The following is a 20,449-nucleotide window of genomic DNA, read 5'->3' on the forward strand; positions in this document are numbered from 1 at the left end:
CTGGGCCTGCCGGCCACCTGCGAGCTGGCTTCCGAGACTGCATGACACCTGGTGGCAGGAGCCAGCCCCGTTCTGCCATGCAGAGGGGACGGGCAGAGCTGGGTGCTGCCCCTCCAGCAACAACCTGGACCCCCAGTGCCCAGCGGGGTCCAATGATGGATCTCTCCAGGGCCCGGAGCCCAGGGGGTCGGGATGGAGAAAGGCGGAGCTTGAGCTCCTGAATGTCAGTATCTCCAGGGGAGAAACTGAGGCTAGCAGGGCCATAGCGCCTCCTGCAGGCCGGGGAGTGCACACGGCCTTTCTCACCGGCCGGCCCGCAGCAGGGAAAATTTTGGCTCCACCATTGCCAAGGGCTCCCATCCATCACCCAAGCAGCTGGCGAAGCCCAAATGCAGTCACAGTGCAGGGCTCCCGCCCTCCGTGACACAGTCCCCAGGGGCCCCTCCCCGCCCAGGGGCTCCTGCAGGGGGCCGTGGATGGGGCCTGCACGGGGAGGGAGTTGGGCAGCCGAGCACGCACAGGACGGTCTTAGATCTGCTCTGAAGCCCTGCCCTGGGCTGGGCCCGGCTGTCCACTCAGGGTTGGACTGGCAGGGGGAAGGCTGGGGCAGGGCCAGGGCTGGACTGGAACTGGCAGGCAGGTCCGAGTGGGAGGCTGCCGCGTCTGAGACTATGACACAAGGAGCAACGGCACAGCACAGCCGGCAGAGAGTGCAGGCCTGGGTGTCGGTCAGCAGATGGTCCGCGGGGAGGGGGAGGGGCCTGGGCTGGCGCTGGCCCTTAGTACAGTGTTCTTTTGCTTGTTTGTTCGTTTTGCTTTGGGCTACACCCGGCAGTGCTCGGGGCCGACTCCTGTCTCGGCTGGCGGATCACTCCCAGGGATGCCCGGGGAACCCCGTGGGATGCCAAGGATCGACCCTGGGACGGCTGTGTGCAAGACTGGGCTGTCTCTCCGCCTTGTGGGGGTGTGAGGTGAGGGTGGGCTGCACCTCACTCCTTGTCTCTGTTCCGAGGACCACACGGCGTGACAGCCAGGCCCAAGCGGCTCTGGGAAGAAAATTTTTTTTTAATTTATTTTATTATTTTTTAATTATTTTTTAATTGAATCACTATGTGAAAAGTGACAATGCTTTCATGCTTAAGTCTCAGTCATACAGTGGTTGAACACCCATCCCTTTCACCAGTGCACGTGTTCCACCACCAAGAACCCCAGTATACCGCCCATCCCCCCACCCCCACCCCTGCCCGTGTGGCTGATGATTTTTGCTTTACTTTTTCTTTACTTTGATTACATTCACTATATCAACAGGAAACTCACTATTATTATTTGGAATTTCCCCCCAACAATCAGACCTGCCGAAAAGGCATTAGTTTTCCATTGCTGAGAATGAAGAGCATATGAGGTCGTGCGGCCACAACAGCAGCCACATGATTTTTGGATTTCTGGTATTTCAGTAATTAAGTCCAAGTAACTAAGACATTTCTGCCAGAAATTGCATCACTGCAAGCTTGTACCTTTGTTTAGTGGGCCTTATAAGCTGGCAGTCGTCACGCTGCCACCAGGGGAAGAAAAATCCGAGAGAGAAAACCTTTCCCCTCCCATGGTGGCATGGTGCTGTAGCTTAGTTCACAGTCTAGAGGCATTTCTGCAAGAAGCTGCTGGTGCCAAAAGTTGTGGGCCTCTGGGATCACGGGCGTTCAGCAACAGAGGGGCCGCACATGTGTGGCCACTCTGGTCAAATCTGGGCGGAGAGAGGCGCAGCTAACGGCTCCCATCCCGAGATCTCTCTGGGGAGAAACTGTTTCTCCGAGTGGCTCTTTCCCGGCATTTTCCACGCGTGGAGGCTAACCCGGACGTGGTCACAGGAAGCCTCGGGCTGCTGACGCCTCATCACCTCCGACAGTTTCCTGGCGCTTCTCGTTCTCCCAGGGGCCTGCCCCTCTCTGGGGGGGGGCCTTGGGTTTCTGCCTTGGCGGTTGCCTATGCCTCGTTCCTTCGTTTCTCCGTTCCAGACAGCTGCAGCTTTGCGCGTGAGAGGATGTGGTCGTCGTGCCTGTGGGCTGCTTCGGGGCTGGGCAATCTCTGTGGGCCTCAGTGCTTCCCTGAGCTCTTCTCCTGACTCCCCCCCGCCACCTTATCAATCCCCCAGGACAGAGGGAAGGGCTTCCCGAACAAGGCCAGCTGCTCTCCGGTCATGGAGTTAGGGGCGACTCCAGGGCCCAGTGGGGTGCCGAATCTTTGGGCAGGTTTCCTGTGGCCCTGACGGGAAGGGGGCTGGTAGTGTGGGGGTGTGGGGGTCCCCGGGGAGCAGAGCACCCACTGCCCCGTAGCAGAGTCTGGTAACTGGGGGCAAGGCCCCCGCCCCTCCCCCACGCACGGTCTTTCTCATTGCCTGTTAATGGCTCCCCAAAGTGCCCGCCAAAGGCCTTCCTTCAGCTAATAACGCCAGTAACTCCAGGCTACGGTGATTTCCTCCCTGCTCTCCCCGGCAAACGCCATGAAGTGTTGCTTCCCCTCCCCTTTATATCTAATTAAAAGAGATAAAAATAAAGAGATTCAAAGTTTAGGAGCAGAGACAGAAAGGCGTTTTGGCGAGGAGAGTCCAGGCCGCTGAGACAGCGCTTTAGAAAGTCACGGCTCCCAGCCCGCGGCCACGCACCCCTGCGCCCGCTCTCACCGCGTCGCCAACTTAACCCCCAGCACCAGCATCCGGTTGCCTGGCATTTCTCGGGGCGCCCAGGAGAGAGTGGTGAGGGCAGCCACCCTGTGCTTCCAGAGGGTCGTCCAGGGCTGTGACAGCCACCAAGAACCAGGTGCGTGTGGCTGTGTCTTCAGAGTGATGCCGCACAGGTTCTGTCCCACCCGCTGCGTCCTGGGGGCTCGTATTCCGGCCCTGGGCTCTCCCGGTGGTCTCCAGCCCAGGGCTGCACAGCGCCCCCCCACCAGGCCCTGCCAAGACCCCGCTGGCATTAAGGAGCTTCTGTTGGCGGATCACGGACATGACCAGTGGTCGTTTCGTATCTGCTTCTCTTCCAGTCACATGTTCTGAAACGCATTTCAAGTTTTATTATGACATCGCGATGTACCAAGTTGTTCATCATACAGCAGTTCCCAGCTGGAAAGCCGTGTGGTTTTCCAAGAGAAAAAGGGAAGTGGAGCAATTTGCGATTGTTTCGTTGTGGCTAATTGGCCGGATTGTGTCTCTTCAGGGGGGTCCAGGTGACCAGAAATATGGGACTAGCCTCGGGCGACACTTGCCTTTAGGTTACCCGGGTTCTTGGGTGTTAACTCTTCCACTGTGATTTCAGAAAAATGGACTTTAGGTGTGTAGAGACCATTAAACTTTGGAAATATGCTACTTTGGATCATTGGGAAGGACAAGTAGAGAGAGGCTTCTAAAATCTCAGGGCTAGGACGAAGGGAGACGTTACTGAGATCACTCGAGAAATTCGACGATCAACATGATGATGATGATGATGATGATGCTACTTTAGGGCCTCCCTAGATATTAGGCCCACTGCACGTTAGGGTTAGGGTTTGACTGAGGTTAGGGCAGGGATGTGACGGCTGTCCATAGGAAGTCGTGGTTTTCCAGGATAATAAGAGAAGGGAAGCATTTTGCTTTTGCTGCTGTGGGCTAGTTGGCAGGATTGTGCCTATTCTGGGGTCCAGTTGATTTGAAATACGGGGATACCCGTGGGCGAGACTTCTGTTACGTGCCTGGAGGTCTGGGTTTGACTTTTTCATTGCTGTTTCTGAAAAAGGAATGTTACGTGTATAGTGATCGTTCAACTTTGCCAACGTGCCACTTTGCGACTTTTGGGCCTTACTGCAGCACCCCGGGGCCCGGAGCCACGCCCAGGGACACTTTACCAGCTGGGCGGGCAGCTCAGCTCTAGAACCTCCATGGCCAGGCACCACCATGGCTGTCTTTGTGGTGCCTGGGGGCCTCCAGGGGCTCAGCTGCCAAATACGGGGGGGGGGGGGGACCATGGACCATGTGGTGCCAGAGATGAAACGTGTTTTTAAAAAGAAGGTGGAAGGACAGGGGAGCGAGCACAGAACTCGGTTCACCCCTGCCCCCCAGCATTGCTAGGTGTAGCCCAGCGAGCAGCGCCCAGGGACCCAGAAACATGACATCATTGTATCCCGGGTGTAAGCACTGAACTGTCCAGCCTGGTCAAACTTTTTTCTGGCTGTTTCATAAAAGGAAATCGTGTCCACTTGAGAAACGTTTGACGTGGGTTTTAGCCCTTTTATTTCCCCACCTTCCTTCCCCCAGTGTCCCCAGGTTCCCACCCTCCATCCCCGCCTGCTCCTTTCTCAGGCGCAGAGTCACTTCAGATTGTTTGTTTCGACACAAAGGCAAATGGGATGATCCAGACTCAGATCGATCAGAGCCAATTTGGCCTCACTGCTCCACCTCACAATGGCGTTCCCGGAGGCATTGTCCGGGGATTTACCGTCTGCCGGTGCCTTCTGCGCTATTGTTGAGGCCCATTGGGCTTCTGCGCAACTTTCTCGTCAGATTCGCCAAGACCCTACCACCACGCTGACAGTGCTCTGGAGTTCGGGGCGGCTGTGGCTTCGTGGCTGGCAGCCGTAGATCTGGACAGTTCAGTGGCTCGGCACTGTGATGATGTTCAGTGTGGAGGGTGTCGGGGCGGGAAGGGGATCTGCCTGCCCGAGCCACGAGGCCGCAGAGTGGGGGTGGGGCCGCGGCATGGTTTGGAGGCCCCGCCGTGGAGCCGGGCCGTTTCTCTGTTGCAGGATGAAGTGTGTTCTGGGGGGCGAGGTGCTGGGGAGCCTGCCGCCCCCTCCCCGTGATTCCCACCAGCCTGCTGGGCTCCGAGTGAGGACATGGTGGGATGTGATGCAGTCCAGTCCCCTGCACCCAGAACCACGCTCCCCGCAGGAAGTCACGCACACGTGCATACTCGGGGATGTCATACACGTGTGCACACATGTGCTCAGAGACACATTCACATGTGTTCATGTGGATACTCACAAGCACACATGTGTTCACATGGATACTCATACACTTGGGTATGCATGTGCTCACAGACACACATGTATACACACATTCATGTGTGTTCCTGTGGATGCTCAGACATGCATGCACTTGCTCACACATATACACATATACGCACTAACGTGTTCATGCAGATACTCATTCACATGCTCACACACTTAGACACGGTCATACACATGCACATACATGTACATGAAGATACATGTGTGCACAAGGATACTTGGACACACATACTTAGGCACACATTCTGCACACACATGTGAATGCACATAGGTGTCCATGCTCATGCTCACACACTCTTAGACACACGTTCATACACATGTGAGCACATGTACATACACGTCCATGCACATTTTCGAGCTATGAGGAGTCTCTTTTTCAAAGATGAGTCGGTCAGGTTGGACATCAATTCTGCTGTTTCCTGACCCCCTGCTGGGGAGGCGCTGGACCGTGACCAGGGCCCCGGGCTCTGAAACGTCCTTGATTGCAGTCTTGGCCAGCACTTAGCAGTCCCTCCAGGTGCCCTCTGCTCTGCAGGGGACGGCGACACGCGGGCTGTGGGACCAGCGCCCCGGGCCGTCGCAGCCCACGCACCTGAGGGATGGGGGGGGTCGGGCTGCGTCTCTGCTGTGCCCCTCGGCCTTCCCCCCTGGCTGCCGGCTCTGTTCTCCCCAGGGTCCCCATCGTGGGACCCCATGAGCCCCTTTCCCGGCTCACTGCGCCCCAGGAGAGCCCACCTCGTGCCGGCTGGGCGGTGGGGGTGCGGGAGGGACACCGGCAGTCTGCGGTGGGCACCGTTGACTGGAGGGGGCGGAAGGGGGGAGGCCGGGCCGGGTCAGCCCCTTATAATCGTGGGGTCTTGTCCTGGTCCATCTGGCCTGCTGACGCTGCTCTAAATATCCTGGTGCTCCTGGGAAGGAGAATTTCCCCTCCCCCACACACCTGGCCCCAGCACCTGTCTCCAGGCACAGATCTGGAGGAACGGTCCCCGGGCAGGTTGGAGGGGGTGCTGGTTGGCCGCTGTGTGTGGCGGGTTCTGGATTCGAGGCCGACCAGCAGGCGGCATCGCCTTGGGACTGGCACCAACCCTTCCCCCTCGCGTGCGCCTTTTGCAGAGGTGGAGATGATGTGCCAGATTTTCTAGCCTCATTCCAACCCGGAGCCTTATTTTCAGGGACTTTCTTTAATCCCCGCCTCCCCCGCCCCCCGAAAGCGAGTGTCCCAAAGGACACGTGTGGGAGAGCGGCTGGAAAGGGCTTCCTCGCGTGTGAGGGGGAGTGGCCAGCTGTCCCGTGTTCACTTGGAAAACAGTCTCAGTGTGAGGCAGCGGGTCTCCCCCAGGACGCTGGGGAGGAGAATCCCTGCATCCTGCATCCCCCCAGGCCCGGAGAGAGAGGGAGTCGCAGGGAGGCCCCAGGACGCTGGGGAGGAGTATCCCTGCATCCCGCATCCCCCCAGGCCCGGAGAGAGAGGGAGTCACAGGGAGGCCCCAGGATGCTGGGGAGGAGAATCCCTGCATCCCGCATCCCCAGCCGCACAGGCTCCCTGGGGCCTGGAGAGAGAGGGAGTCGCAGGGAGGCCCCTGGATCTTTTCATCTGAAAAGACCTTTGAAAACAGGATCTAATTGAGGGATAAGAAGGCGGGAATTAAAAGGCGAGGAGACAGGGGTGACTTGGGCCTGGGCTGTCTCCCAGTCACTGTAATTAACTCGTTCATCCCGACTCTGCCAGGCGCTGGCTCGGCCTCCCCCCCCCCCCCCCACATGGGACTCACAGAGACAGGCAGCTCCCTGTAACGAGCCTTTCCCCCTGCCAGCCAGGAGGCTGACCCTTCGTTGTGTGTGGAGCCGACTTCTGGGCGTGCTGGCATTATTGCCCCTCCTCACTGAGGAGAGCTGGGTGCCTCGGCCCCCGGGCGCATGTCCGAGCGGGGCAGGGCAGGGCTTGCACCGAGAGAACTGGCCCCTGCGATCGGGAACATTGACAACTGCAGGGCCGGGCTGGGTCCAGCCTGTGCCTCTCCCCCAGGCCGCCTGCCCCTGGGGCTCCTCGATTGCCCCCGCTCGCCTGGCTCTGTGCCCTGCCCCCCCTTGCCAGCTGCAGCTCTCCTCATCGGCCATCTGCCCCCTCGTGCCCGCTGATAGCCCCCAGCGCAGGGGCAGCTGCCCGCCGGAGACGGCGGGAAATATCAGCATTGGCAGTGAGCCCTTCTCGGGCACACCCGTGCCCCCTGGTGGGCAGGGGCAGGGCCAGAAGGCATGTGGTCGCGGCCGGCCACATCCTCGGGTCTCCCTGGCCATCTGTGACTTCAGTCAAGCGGCTGCTCGGAAGGGCTTGGAAGCGGGTCAGGGGGCGGGGGGGTTTGGCTGGGGGGGCCTGGGCCTGCAGCCTCAGCCGAGTCCAGACATGGGAGTGAGCCCATGGGGGGTGGGGCCCACCCAGAGGGGAGGGGCTGTGTCTGAAGGAGAGCAAGGCCCCCAGTGAAGCGTGCGTGTGCACGAGAGGGAGTGAGCCAGTGGGGCCTGCTGGACCCTGTCTGGCCAGCAGGTGGGTCAGTCCAGAGCCCCTAAGTCCTGTGACCGCAGCACTCAGCCTTGCATGTGGGGCTCTCGGGTGGAGCCAGTGATGTCTGGGGTGGTGGCATGTGGACGCAGTGATGCCGTGGACGGTACTGTGTGGACGCGGTGATGCCGTGGACGGTGCTGTGTGGACACGGTGATGCCGTGGATGGCACTGTAGGGACGTGGTGATGCCGTGAATGGTGCCATGTGGACACGGTGATGCCGTGGATGGTACTGTGTGGACTCGGTGATTCCGTGGATGGTACTGTGTGGACGCAGTGATGCTGTGGATGGCACTGTGGGGACGTGGTAATGCTGTGGTTGGTGCTATGTGGGCGCGGTGATGCCGTGGACTGGCAGTGTGTGGATACGGGCAGCGTTCCTCTGGGTGCCCTGGGACCCCTCCTTGTCTGGGCTCCCTGTGGAGGCCAGCTCTGGGGGCTCCTGGTGCTGAGCTCCCGCTGCCTCAGTGGCTGCAGCTTCTCCCAGGGGTGTTCCCTGGCCTGAGCCCTCGCACCCACAGGCATGGCCTCGCCTTGTTTGTTTTGTTTTGGGCCTTACCCAGCAGTCCCCATTCCTGCTCTGAACCCAGGGATCACAGGCTAGTCCTGGCTGGCACAGGGTGGCTCCAGCTGGCATTTACAGGCAGGTTGGCACGGCTCATGGTGGTGCTCAGGGGACCATGTGGGGTCCGGGGATCCGACCTGGCTTCAACTGTGTGCAGGAGGCCTGGGCCGTAACCGTCTCTTCAGCACCCCCGGGCATGCCCTCGGGGGCTGCATGGGGCGCTGCGGGCGGGTCCTGATGCCCGCGTCTCTGCAGGAGTTCTCGCTGCAGCGCATGGACAGCCTCGTGGACGACCGCGTCAACATCCTGGGCTTCTCCATCTTCAACCAGTCGCACGCCTTCTTCCAGGAGTTCGCCCAGAGCCTCAACCAGTCGTGGCAAGAGAACTGTGACCACGTGCCCTTCACCGGGCCTGCGGTAAGCGTCCCCCACCCTCCCGGGGGCCCCTTCGCTCTGCGGGCGGCACGGACCCCGGGGGCTCTGCCCTCTCCACGCGCTGCCCCCACAGAGGCTCACGCACCTGGGGGGGGGTCCCAGGGCCCCAGTGACAAGCACGGGAGAGGGGGGGAGACACGGGTGGGGGTGCAGCTGTGGTTAGGGGCAGGGGGACTGTGTCCGGCTGCGTGGAGGGGGCTTCGTCCGCTGTCTTAGTTTCCGGATGGGGATACGGAAGCCCAAGCTGGACTGCGGGGGTCGCACAGGGCTGGGTCTTGTTCTGAGGCTACCCTCAGCCCTGGCAGAGTGTGGCTAGTCTGGGAGACAGGGGCTTGGCCCGGAACCCTGGGCCGCTCAGGGGGTCCTCCCTCGGCCCCTTCCTCCATGCACCCCCCGCACACACCCTGGTGGAAGCCCACCTTCCCGGCTTCTCCACCAGCACGTGGTTTGTGGTCCATCAGCACATGACCTGTGGCCCGTGGTCCATCACGTGTGGTCCGTGGTCCGTCTGCTGTGTGCACCAGCGCTCAGGCGGGGCCCAGAGGTGGGGGTGGGGGTGCCTGTCCTGGCGTGTTACCTCCAACCCCCCCTCAGCCCCACAACTTCTGCCTCTGCCCACGCTCAGTCTCTTCACTTTCCAAACGAGGAAACTGAGGCCCAGAGAGGTCACCTCCGCAGCTCACGGTCTCACCGCTGCTGAGCAGAGGACGGGTGTTGGGGTCCCCGCCCCAGGCCGCTCCTGGGCGAGCCGCACTCTGCCTCTGAGGACCCTCACTGCTGTGCCACACCTTCCTCTGGCCTGGCAGAGCCAGTGCCGCAGGGGTGTTGGCCGAGTGAGTGGGTGTGCCGGGCTGGAGTTAGGCAGCTCTGCGAGAGGGCCACGGTAAGGAGGTGACCTGGTGGGGGCTGGTGGGGTCGTCTGGACAGGAGAGCAAAGTGGCGCCTGACTTGAGAAGACATGCCCAGAGGCACACACTTGGCCCCAGGCGTGGCTGACCAAGGTGCTGACCAGGGGCCCACGCCCAGTGACCATCCACCCAGTGAGCTCAGAGGGCTACGGCCAGTCCCCTAGGGGGGATGGAGGTCCCTCCTCACCTCCTCTCTCCTCCATCACCTCCTCTCTCCTCCCTCACCTCCTCTCTCCTCCCTCACCTCCTCTCTCCTCCTCTCCTCCCTCACCTCCTCCTCTCCTCCCTCACCTCCTCTCTCCTCCCTCACCTCCTCTTCTCCTCCCTCACCTCCTCTCTTCCCTCACCTCCTCTCTCCTCCTCTCCTCCCTCACCTCCTCCTCTCCTCCCTCACCTCCTCTCTTCCCTCACCTCCTCTCTCCTCCCTCACCTCCTCTCTCCTCCCTCACCTCCTCTCTCCTCCTCTCCTCCCTCACCTCCTCCTCTCCTCCCTCACCTCCTCTCTCCTCCCTCACGTCCTCTTCTCCTCCCTCACCTCCTCTCTTTCCTCACCTCCTCTCTCCTCCTCTCCTCCCTCACCTCCTCCTCTCCTCCCTCACCTCCTCTCTTCCCTCACCTCCTCTCTCCTCCCTCACCTCCTCTCTCCTCCCTCACCTCCTCTCTCCTCCTCTCCTCCTCTCCTCCCTCACTTCCTCTCTTCTCTCCTCCCTCACCTCCTCTCTCCTCCTCTCCTCCCTCACCTCCTCTCTTCTCTCCTCCCTTACCTCCTCTCTCCTCCCTTACCTCCTCTCTCCTCCTCTCCTCCCTTACCTCCTCTCTCCTCCCTCACCTCCTCTCTCCTCCTCTCTTCCCTCACTCCTCTCTCCTCCTCTCCTCCCTCACCTCCTCTCTCCTCCCTCACCTCCTCTCTCCTCCCTTACCTCCTCTCTCCTCCTCTCCTCCCTCACCTCCTCTCTCCTCCCTCACCTCCTCTCTCCTCCTCTCTTCCCTCACTCCTCTCTCCTCCTCTCCTCCCTCACCTCCTCTCTCCTCCCTCTCCTCCTCTCTCCTCCCTCACCTCCTCTCTCCTCCTCTCTCCTCCCACACCTCCTCTCTCCTCCCTCACCTCCTCTCTCCTCCCACACCTCCTCTCTCCTCCTCTCCTCCTCTCCTCCCTCACCTCCTCTCTTCTCTCCTCCCTCACCTCCTCTCTCCTCCCTCACCTCCTCTTTCCTCCCTCACCTCCTCTTCTCTCTTCCCTCACCTCCTCTCTCCTCCCTCACCTCCTCTCTCCTCCTCTCTTCCCTCACCTCCTCTCTCCTTCCTCACCTCCTCTCTCCTCTCTTCCCTCACCTCCTCTCCTCCCTCACCTCCTCTCTCCACCTTCACCTCCTCTCTCCTCCCTCACCTCCTCTCTCCTCCCTCACCTCCTCTCTCCTCCCTCACCTCCTCTCTTCCCTCACCTCCTCTCTCCTCCTCTCTTCTCTCACCTCCTCTCTCCTCCCTCACCTCCTCTCTCTTCCTCTCCTCCCTCACCTCCTCTTTCTTCCCTCACCTCCTTTCCTTCCTCACCTCCTCTCCTCCCTCACCTCCTCTCTCCTCCCTCACCTCCTTTCCTTCCTCACCTCCTCTCCTCCCTCACCTCCTCTCTCCTCCCTCACCTCCTTTCTTTTCTCACCCCCTCTCTTCCTTCACCTCCTCTCACCTCCCTTACCTCCTCTCTTGCCTCCCCTCCTCTCTCCCCACTACTTCCTGTGCTTCTCCTCTCCTTGACTCCACGTTCTCTCCCCTCTGTGCCTCTTCTTCGTCACCTTCCCCGAGGCAGGCAGGTTTGCCTGGGGAGGCTCCCCACCGCCCCCCACCGGGCCCTGGAGGGGCGGGGCTGGTGGGGGGGGCAGCCCTGGCAGGCAGTGGTGCGGGGCCGGACTGCTGCCCGCGTGCTGTGCTCCGGGCTGCGCTCAGAGGTGGCAGCCCCCCCCCCCCACTTTCATATGCGGTTCCCAGGAACCACGTCGCAAAGAATGAAAATCGCGGCAAATCATTCAAATTACAGATGGCTAGATTAAGTAATTAGACTCAGGCTAAAGCAGATGTTTGTAATTAGGGGTTTATTCCACTGAATGAAGCCCAGATTGCAAACTCCATTCCACGAGGCTGAGACGGTGCCGTCACAGTGCCCTGTCTCTGCGGAGGTCCAGAGACAGACGGGCTCCGGGAACATGCGGGGGGCCGGGGGCGAGGGTGTGTGTCCCGAAGGTGTTCTGATCTCAGGGTTCAGGGCGGGGGGGAGGCGGCCGTGCGGCCCAGGAGGCGGGCCCCACTTGGCCCGTCCAGGCCTTCCGCCCCCCCAACAGCTCACACACTGCTCACAAGAAGGTAGCGATGAGGAAGCGAGCGAGAGCGCGGGAACAGGAGGATGAGGGGTGCCAGCCAAGCGCCTCGTGCCAGGAACTTCTCAGCTGCGAAGGCAGCCCCGGGGTAGCTGGGCGGCAGAGAGGAGACCGAGAGGGGGTCCGGAAGGTCGAGGGGTGCTGGCCCTGAGCCCCCACGCTGGGTGCCGGGTGCTCCCCGAGAGAGGCAGTTAGGGTCGGGGATGGCTCAGGTGGGCTGCCCGGAGGGAGAGGAGCCCAGGAGTGTTGGGGAGCCAGGACCCACGTCACCCCTCTGCAGGCGACACCCCCCTTGGGGCTGCCGAAGGTCACGACCCCCAGCTCGCTCGCCCCACCCCCCGATCCAGTCACCTGTTACGACAGTCGTGCCTCCAGCGTGTAACAGCGGCCGCCAGGGGTGGAGGCGCCGTGGATGTGCCAGGCGGGGTGGGTTGCCAGGGCTGCGTGTCAGCGCTGATCAGGGGCCCCTGGGCACCAGCCTGTAGCCCGTGGGGAGAAGAACGGAGAGATAGGACAGTGGGCCGGACCCAGGCTCCGTCCCCAACATCCATATGGTCCCCTGAGCCTACCAGGAGTGATCCTGGATGCAGAGCCGGGAGCAAGCCCTGAGCATCGCTGGGCATGGGAATCCCCCAACCCCACCCCCACCAGTGTAAAATGGATCGGAATGAAAAGGACGCGCTTGAGTCCAGCTAGGGTCTGGGAGGGGCCTGAAGGCGCACCCTCCCCCCCCAAGGATGGTGCACCCGGCACCGCCAGCCTTGGGGCACGCGTGGGAGGGGGTGTGTCCACATGCGGGACGCACACAGACCCGGGAAGACAGACCCTAACCGGGCCACTCTGCTCTCTGCCGCCCTCCCTCCCCTCCCCTCCCCGACGCCCAGCTCTCCTCGGCGCTGCTGTTCGACGCCGTCTACGCCGTGGTGACCGCCGTGCAGGAGCTGAACCGCAGCCAGGAGATTGGCGTGAAGCCGCTGTCGTGCGGCTCGGCGCAGATCTGGCAGCACGGCACCAGCCTCATGAACTACCTGCGCATGGTGAGGCCGGCGCCCGCAGCCGCCCAGACCCAGCAGGCTCAGTCAGTCAGTCAGTGCCCCCGTTGGCAGCCCCCCCGGCGCGACGCGCCTTTGGTGTCCTGGGTCTGCCTGTCTCGTCCCGGCTTCTTGCCTCCGCCGGACTCCAGCAGGCTGGGGACTTCCTCCTCCCCCTGCTCCTCGAGCCCTGCCACCTGCACACTGGGCCTGGGGACCTGGAGGGCGCGGCCAGCCCCGGAGGGACGGTGCAGCCGGGGCGCTGGTGGGTGCTGTAACTCACGCTCTCTTGGACAGGTAGAATTGGAAGGCCTCACCGGACACATCGAATTCAACAGCAAAGGCCAGAGATCCAACTACGCCCTGAAAATCCTGCAGTTCACCAGGAACGGGTTCCGGCAGGTAAGGCCGCTGGCCCGGGCGCTCAGTGACTCCTCAGAGCCATGGCCCCCCCACCCCCACTTACACTTCCAGCCCCCCAAGACCGGCCAGTGGGGACCAGGGACCGCAGCTCCTGCAGAGCATCACGGGGGCCGCCACCGAGCCTTGTGGGGGGGCATGAGAAGGCCAGGGCGCGCCCCGTCTGTAGGGAGTGCCTGTGGGCCCTTCTGATCCCCAATTCTCACCCTGACACCCGGAGGCCTTTGGTCAGGCGCAGACGGGTCCCTGCGTGGGGCCGTTTCCTGCCCCCTCCCTCCGTCCCTCCACGCCAATCACACGCTCCTTTCCCGCCCGCTCCCGGCTCCAGCTTTGTGCTCCGCGGCTGTTTTCCATCCCGCTCCTTCCCTCATTCTCCTCCATTAACCTTTGTATTCTCCTTTCCTCGGGCTGCCGCAGAGGGAGGGGATCCTGACAGCCACTCGGCCTCTCCCGTCGCACTGATAATCAGCCGCTATTCTTAGCCTGGCCCGGCCCCAGCCCCCGCGAGAAGGGGATGGGGCCTTGGAGACAGGCCTCATTAGACAGCAGTCACCGGCAGGGGCTGGGCCCGGCTTCCTGGGCCCTGGGCTCGGGGCCCTTGGCCACCCCTCCCTGCCATCTCCGTCCTCGGCCGCAGCTGGTCCTCCCGGAGCCTCCCCACTGGCCCTGGCCACCTTGCGTGTGCCCGTCAGTGCCCCCTCTCACTCAGCCCTGCCAGTGACCTCCGGGGATGGAGTGGGACGGGCTCCGTATCAAAAATTCTGGGGGACAGCCATGTGGAGCCGAATCACCGCCGACTCAGAAGCCCAGTGTTGTTTGTTTGTTCGGGGGCCCGCCCGGCGGTGCTCAGGGGTCACTCCTGGCTCTGCACTCAGAAATGACTCCTGGCAGTGCTCGGGGACCCTGTGGGATGCCGGGATTGAACACAGGTCAACTGCGTGCAAGGCCAGCACCCTCCCCGCTGTCCTGTCGCTCCGGCCCCTCCAAGTATTTTTTGAGGCTCCTCCCCTAGCAGTCCTTGGGGGTCCCGGGGGCCACCCCTTGGGATGCTCTGCCCAGTGCTGAGGACCAAGCAGTGAGGCTCCTGTCTGACGTGGGTCCGTGGGTTCTGGTGCGGTCCGGGAGCTGCGTCCTTGGCGCTGTGCTGTCCCCAGGTCCCAGCCCAATCTCCGGTATTGACAGGTGCCCCTCCCCCGCGCATCACAGCCCAGGAGCCGCTTGCGGGCGGTAATTGACGGGCTGCTCTGTGGGGAGGAAAGTCGCTCCCATGCTCAGGTTCTCCCGATCCCATGCCCGGGAATGGGCCCGGGTCCAGGCAGCACAGACGGCCAGGAGCAGAGGAGCCTGTGGGCCCCTCCCGGGTGCCACATGGGCTCTGGGCTCAGGTCCTTCCAGGGGGCTTCGTGATCCTCTCCCACGGGAGGAAACGGGCTGCAGCCCCCCTCAGCAGGGCCTTTCGGGGGAGATGCTCAGAGCCGTCCTAGTTCCTGGCTCCATCCATCCGTCCGTCCGTCCGTCCATCACCCTTGGCATCTCTCCTCACCGCTTTGCCTCCCTCACGGTGCTGGGCTGCCCCTGGGCACAGCAGCTTCGGGCGGGGTTTGGTTTGGTTCTTTCCCGGGCTGGGCGAGAGACGGTTCAGGGCTGGGCTTGATTATTTAGAAAGCGCCACGCCGTGAGCCAGTGGGTTGTAATTGGTAAAATGTCTGAACCAAATACCATATTCCCCGCGGCGGCTGATTAGGGGATTATTACCATCGTGGAGAACAGTCTTTCAGAATTCAGGGCTATTTTTTTTTTTACCATTTAAAAAAAATTACTGTTTTGATTCTGTTTGGAGAGGGCTTCTGGAGAGCCTCGGGAGAGTGGCTCGTGTGTGTGGTTTGTGTGTGTGGGGTGTGTGTGTGTGTGTGTGTGTGTGTGTGTGTGTGCGTGTGTGTGTGCATGTGTGTGTGTGGTGTGTGTGTGTGTGTGCATATGTGTGTGTGTGTGTGCGCGCGTTGCGGGGCTGGGGCGGGCTGTTCCCTACGGTGCCCCATCAGGGACAGGCCTGTGCTGGGACCATGCCACGTGGAGCACTCCTGGGCGTCCAGACCTGTAGCCTCCTTGCCCCTGTGGGCAGGCCTGGTCTGGGCGTCCCTTCCCCGGCCCGGTGTGTCCTCTCCACTGCCTGGAGATGCCGCACGTCGCCTGGGAGCATCAGCATCTCTGACCCAATGGGGGCGAAACCACGCTGGAAAGAGACAGGGAGGGAGGGAGGGAGATGCAGAACCAGCCCTGTGCAGGGCCCTTAATTCCCTCGTTTAAGCGAGCAGCAGCCCCACCACTTTGTTCGGGCCTAATAAGATGAACGCCCCTTTCATCTGAGCCCCGGAAGGGGCTTAACAGGCTCTAATTAAGCCTCGGGGAGACAGGCTGACAGGCCCCCTCCCGCCCAGGAGCTCGAGTCCCAGCTTCCCGCTCTGCACCCAGGGGAAGGAATCCACGCCCCAGGGCTGGGAGCTGCTTTGCCTGGCCTGGGCCAGAGAGGGAGCATGGCTCAGTGGGCCTCCCTGACCTGGTGCGCTATGCCCGGGGGTGGGGGAGGCATGGGCCCGGGGACGGGCGGGGTGGGTCTCATCTTTGCGCCACCCAGGGGTCACCCTCCTTCTTGCCGCCGAGGCCACAGACCCAGGAGTGGCCAGGAGCTGTCCACTCCGGGCCCCCTGCCCTGTGTCCAGAGCAGCTCAGGGGGATCTGAAGGCCTCAGGTCTCGACCCTCCAGGCCCAGGGCGAGTGGGATGGCTGTGCACGGAGCCTGGCCCGCCCCAGAGCTTCCCGGCACTGGCTGGAGGCCAGTCCCCCTGGTCCGCAGCTACCCCAAGCTAGTGGGTGGTGGTTCGGGACCCCCAGAGTCTAGCCGGGAACTCTTGGAGCACCAGCTCCCCGAGGTGAGGTGCAGCCCTGCAGGCAGCACCTGGCCCCTGCTGGACAGGCTCTGTGGCGCTGGACTCTCCTTTCCAGTGCTCTCCAGGGCAGTGCCCCGATGAACGTCCCCTTCACCCCCCGCCCCATCCTTCCCATGTTTCCGAGTTGAGACCGTGCTCCAGAGGGCCGGAGAGCATATGAGACCCCCCACCCCGCTCCCACCCTGTGTCCCGCTCTTCGACTCCCTGAGCTCTGGGCCTCGGAGCCCGGGAGTGCCCGCGGCTGCTTGCAGGGAAACCTGCCCAGGCCGCCTTCCCCTGCTCAGGCAGAGCCGGCTCAGGGGCCGGGGAACGGGCTTCGGGGTCCGGTAGCCTCGCCCCCCGCCTGGATGCTGCAGCACAGGGCTGAGGGTGCTTCTCGCCAGAGGCCGGAGGAGACGTCTTCTGCGAACCACCCTGGCAGATCAGGAGCTCAGGGTTCCGTACCTTCTAGAAGTTTCTGGGAACCACCTCCAACACCCCCAGGTTCCCACAGGCCCCTCTGGGTGCAGGGGTCCCTCACTGCCCCTCGTGACTCCCCTCCCCCACACTCGGAGCCCCCTTTCTTCATCAGGAACCCCAGGCGGGCTCGCAGGCCCCGGAAGTCTGGCTGTGGCGGGGGGGGGGGGAACCAGGTGGGGAAATTCTCCCTTCTCGGCACTTGCCATCCAGGGGGGACCAGATGGCCCCGCCTGGCCTGGGGTCGCCTGCGGGGGTGTCGCCCAGCACGCTGGTGGCAATTTCCGCAGACCTGCTGGCAGGCCCCTGTCCCGCATCCCAGTGCTACCTCCAGACCCTCAGACAAAGCACAGAAACCCCTCACACGGCCCCCGCAGGTGGCACCCGAGTCCCGCCCTCCGTGGGGACCCTCCCGCGCCCCCTCCCCTCCTACAAGAGCGTCCTGGTGCCTGTCTGGCACGTTTGTGTCCCGGCAGCCTGCAGAGCCTGCCCAGCCGTGCCGGGGACCTGGCTGGGGGCCAGCAGGGGCGGCTGCCTGGCAGGTAGCCCCCTCCCTCCCTCCCCACCCTGCGCCCCCCAGAGCCGGCCCAGCCGCAGAGCTGTCTTTGATGAGGAAATTCAGAGGTGCAGAGCCGGCCTCCACGGGGGAGCCGTGAAGGTGACCGAGAAGTCGCTTGCTTCTTTGTTTTTGAAGGAGCCGGGGTGGGGGTAGGGGTGGTGGGCGTTTGAGGTGACCATCCCTCCACCTTGAATCTTGTCCTCCTGAGAATGTGGGGTGGGGGTCACTAGGGGGGTAAAGCCCTACGGTGTTGTGGGGTGGGGCTCAAGGGAGGCCCTGTCCGGCCTGCCTTCGACCCTCGGAGGCTTTGGAAGGTGGTCACTGCCCTCGGGACGAGGAGACTCAGTGCCCCCACCCCCCAAAGGAAGATCTGATAGGTGGAGAGTGGGGCTGGGGGGCCCTGAGGGGATCCCGGGAGCTTGAGGGGCACCTTCCCTGACGCCTGCTTCTCCCAGGGACCCCCACTACCATCATGGCACCCCTCGCCCTCACCCCAAGTCGGCGTCCACTGCCCAGAGGCCGCTGGCCACTGACCTGGCTTTGGAAGCGGCTGCCCAGGGGCTCCTCTGCTCCCGCACTGTCTGTCCCCTCCCGCCCCCCGCATCCTCGCTCCCGGCCCCGGGAACACAGCGGCGGCTGCGGAAGCTTCTTCACAGTCCAGCCAGCAGACAAATGAGAAGGACTCGCACGTTGGAGCCCGCGGCTCCGCGTGGCACGGCCCGGGAAGGGCTGCATCTTAAACACCTCCTGTGTGATGTGCCCGAGCACACGCCCCACCTGGCCCCTCGCCGGTGCCCCAGAAGCCTGCGACCACGGGCTCAGGTGCCAGCCGGGCACAGACAGCCAGCGGGGGGCACTCAGCACGCAGACCTCTGCTAGTCGGTGCCAACCTGTGCCCGTCAGTGCCAGCTGCTGCCAGCCTGTGTCTGGACAGCGACCATGTCAGTGGTCTCTGCTGCTTCGTTAGAAACATGTTGATGGCCATGAGGCCACTCGGGCTCCGGAGCTTGTCATCGGTCCCTTCTCCCCGGTGGGTAGAGTTCCGATGCAGTGATGTGCCGGCAGTGTCCGGCCGGCCAGCCTGCTTGCCCTGCTAAGGTCTCCCCCAGGCAGCTGGTGCTCCGCCGGCACGAGGCCAGCGTGCCACCCCCAGTGCTTAGCACAGCTTCGGGACGAGAGGGGAAGACTCGAGTGGGTGGGGGGTTGACGGAAGCTGCGGCCAAGAAGGGTGGGGGGGCTGGAGAGTGGCCCCCACTCAGGCTCCGGCCCCGTCTGCTCACCCCACTGAGAGCTGGGCACCACCGGCTCCCCGAGCACCCCCAGGTGCAATCCTGGAGGCCCGAGCACCACCAGTGTGGCCAGGGTCAGCCCCAGGGCCAAGAAGCCCCTCATCCTCGGACCTCGCGCTGAGCCCCCCCCCCAGGTGGCCAGAGTCACTGGCGGCTCCCCTCCCCTCCCAATAACAGTGCCCTGAGCACCTCCCAGCCCTTCCGGGGGGTCTTCTGCTCAGCCCACCTCGGACCATGCTCTCGTGGAGCTGGCACAGCCCCCAGACCGGCCATGCCCCAGCCCTGGGCCAGACGAGGCATTTGTGCGGAGGGACAGGGTTGGGTTCGAGTATTTACTCTCCGAGGTAAGATGAGTGAAGATTCAGAAGAAGCGACTTGCCTCGAGGAATTTCATCACTGAATTCCATCGATCTCTCTCGGCTCCCGTTACAGGCCGGCCTCAGTCCTGCACTTTGGGGCCTTGGGGGGGTGCGTCGCAAAATGAGATCACCGACGATTTACTCAGCTGTCCCGGCCTCGACACTGGGGGTGTGAGGGGGAGCGGGAGGGTCTCGGCCCTGGCGGGAATGTCGCCAGTGTCTGAGCGTGGCAGGGCCGTGTTCTGGGGCAGACGGAGCTCGCGCAGAAGGCCGGGCGGGGAGCTGGCGTGCAGGAAGGAGGCTTTGCCACCCCCCCCCCACAGGCTTATGTAAATATTCTCTCAGATATGTAAGTAAGAATCAAAGGCCGGAGAAGCTGAGACTGGCTTGGGAACCGTGGCCGTGCACGCCGGAACGGAACGCTTCCGGCAAAGACCGAGGGTAGAGAATAGCAATCAGCAGGTTTGCTAACGGTGGGAGTCACCTCCGTAGCCCGGGGAAGCCTGGCCCGTCCTCACTGCCAGGGCCCCCGTTTCCACGCTGTGGAGTGAAAATGACAGCAGGGCGTCTGGCGGGGAGATCACAGAGAGACGGCGGGTCTCGGGGGGTCAGGCCGGGGCGGTCAGTCAGCATCGCAGACTGCACTGTCCTGAGAAGTGACCCAGACCAGGAGTTCGTCTGCTAAGCCCAGTTCCATCCAGGCTGCCCCCGGGGGTGGGGGTGACAGAACCGAGCCCCAGGGCCTGGTTCTGCTTGTGGGTTGCCTTGAGCCCGAGTCGGCCGCTGCATGCTCTGTTCTAGTCCACGCACAGCTTGCAGCTTATTTAACCTGGGGCTGGACCCCTGAGCCGATCTCCTGACCTGCTAATGTGAGCTGTAGCCGCCGGGCCCCCAGCCCCAGGGGCCTCACGTTGCTGAAAGCTTAAGCAGGAGCTGGGGGGGGGGGGGCTTCCGTCCGCTGGCTTCAGTTCAGCAGCGATGGGTGGGGCTGGCCCTCCCGGGGCCGGTTGGGGCGCTCACCCCCCCGAGTCTGCCCGACCATCCGTCCGACCTGGGCTTTTGTCATGTCTGCTCTGGAGCTCGTGCCCTGTGCCGGGAGAGTGTTCTGTGGTTAGAGGCTTTCGCGGCACAGGCCTGCCGGGGACGGACAGAGCAGCCAGCCGGGGCGCTGCTGGCTGGCTGCCGTCTGCTCTCTCAGCCGGCGGGGTGGAAGCCCTCGCCTTCGCCCTTGCTGCAAGCCCCGGCCCCCCTGAGCTGGTGGGGGGCGGCACAGGGCGAGAGGAGGAGCCGAGGGAAGCCGGACCGCCGCCCTGCGCCCCCTGCCCGGCCAGCTCCTGGGGCGCACGGAAGCCGTTTCCACATCAGGTGTCTGCTGGGGCAGGTGCCGGGGGATCTGGCTGGAGGCGGAGCCAGCTGGGGGGTGCCAGCTGTCCCCCAGGCCGGCCGCCTAAAGGGGTCCATTTCCCAAGCACCTGGTTCTACTGGCCCCTCCACTACCCCCCCACCTCTCTGCAG

At 63.0% G+C, this 20,449-nt stretch overlaps 1 protein-coding gene across 1 annotated transcript in view; it reads left to right on the plus strand.

Moving 5' to 3' along the window:
• The window catches only part of GRIK4 (glutamate ionotropic receptor kainate type subunit 4), a 213,570-nt gene that overhangs the window by 144,182 nt on the left and 48,939 nt on the right, over positions 1-20,449 (plus strand). Inside the window, 3 exon segments of the mRNA XM_004604757.2 lie at positions 8,416-8,577; positions 12,757-12,909; positions 13,201-13,305. Of these exon segments, the coding sequence (XP_004604814.2) occupies positions 8,416-8,577; positions 12,757-12,909; positions 13,201-13,305 (420 nt within the window).

This window comes from Sorex araneus, chromosome 3 (assembly GCF_027595985.1).
Source record: "Sorex araneus isolate mSorAra2 chromosome 3, mSorAra2.pri, whole genome shotgun sequence".
In the NCBI taxonomy this organism is placed as follows: Eukaryota; Metazoa; Chordata; class Mammalia; order Eulipotyphla; family Soricidae; genus Sorex; species Sorex araneus.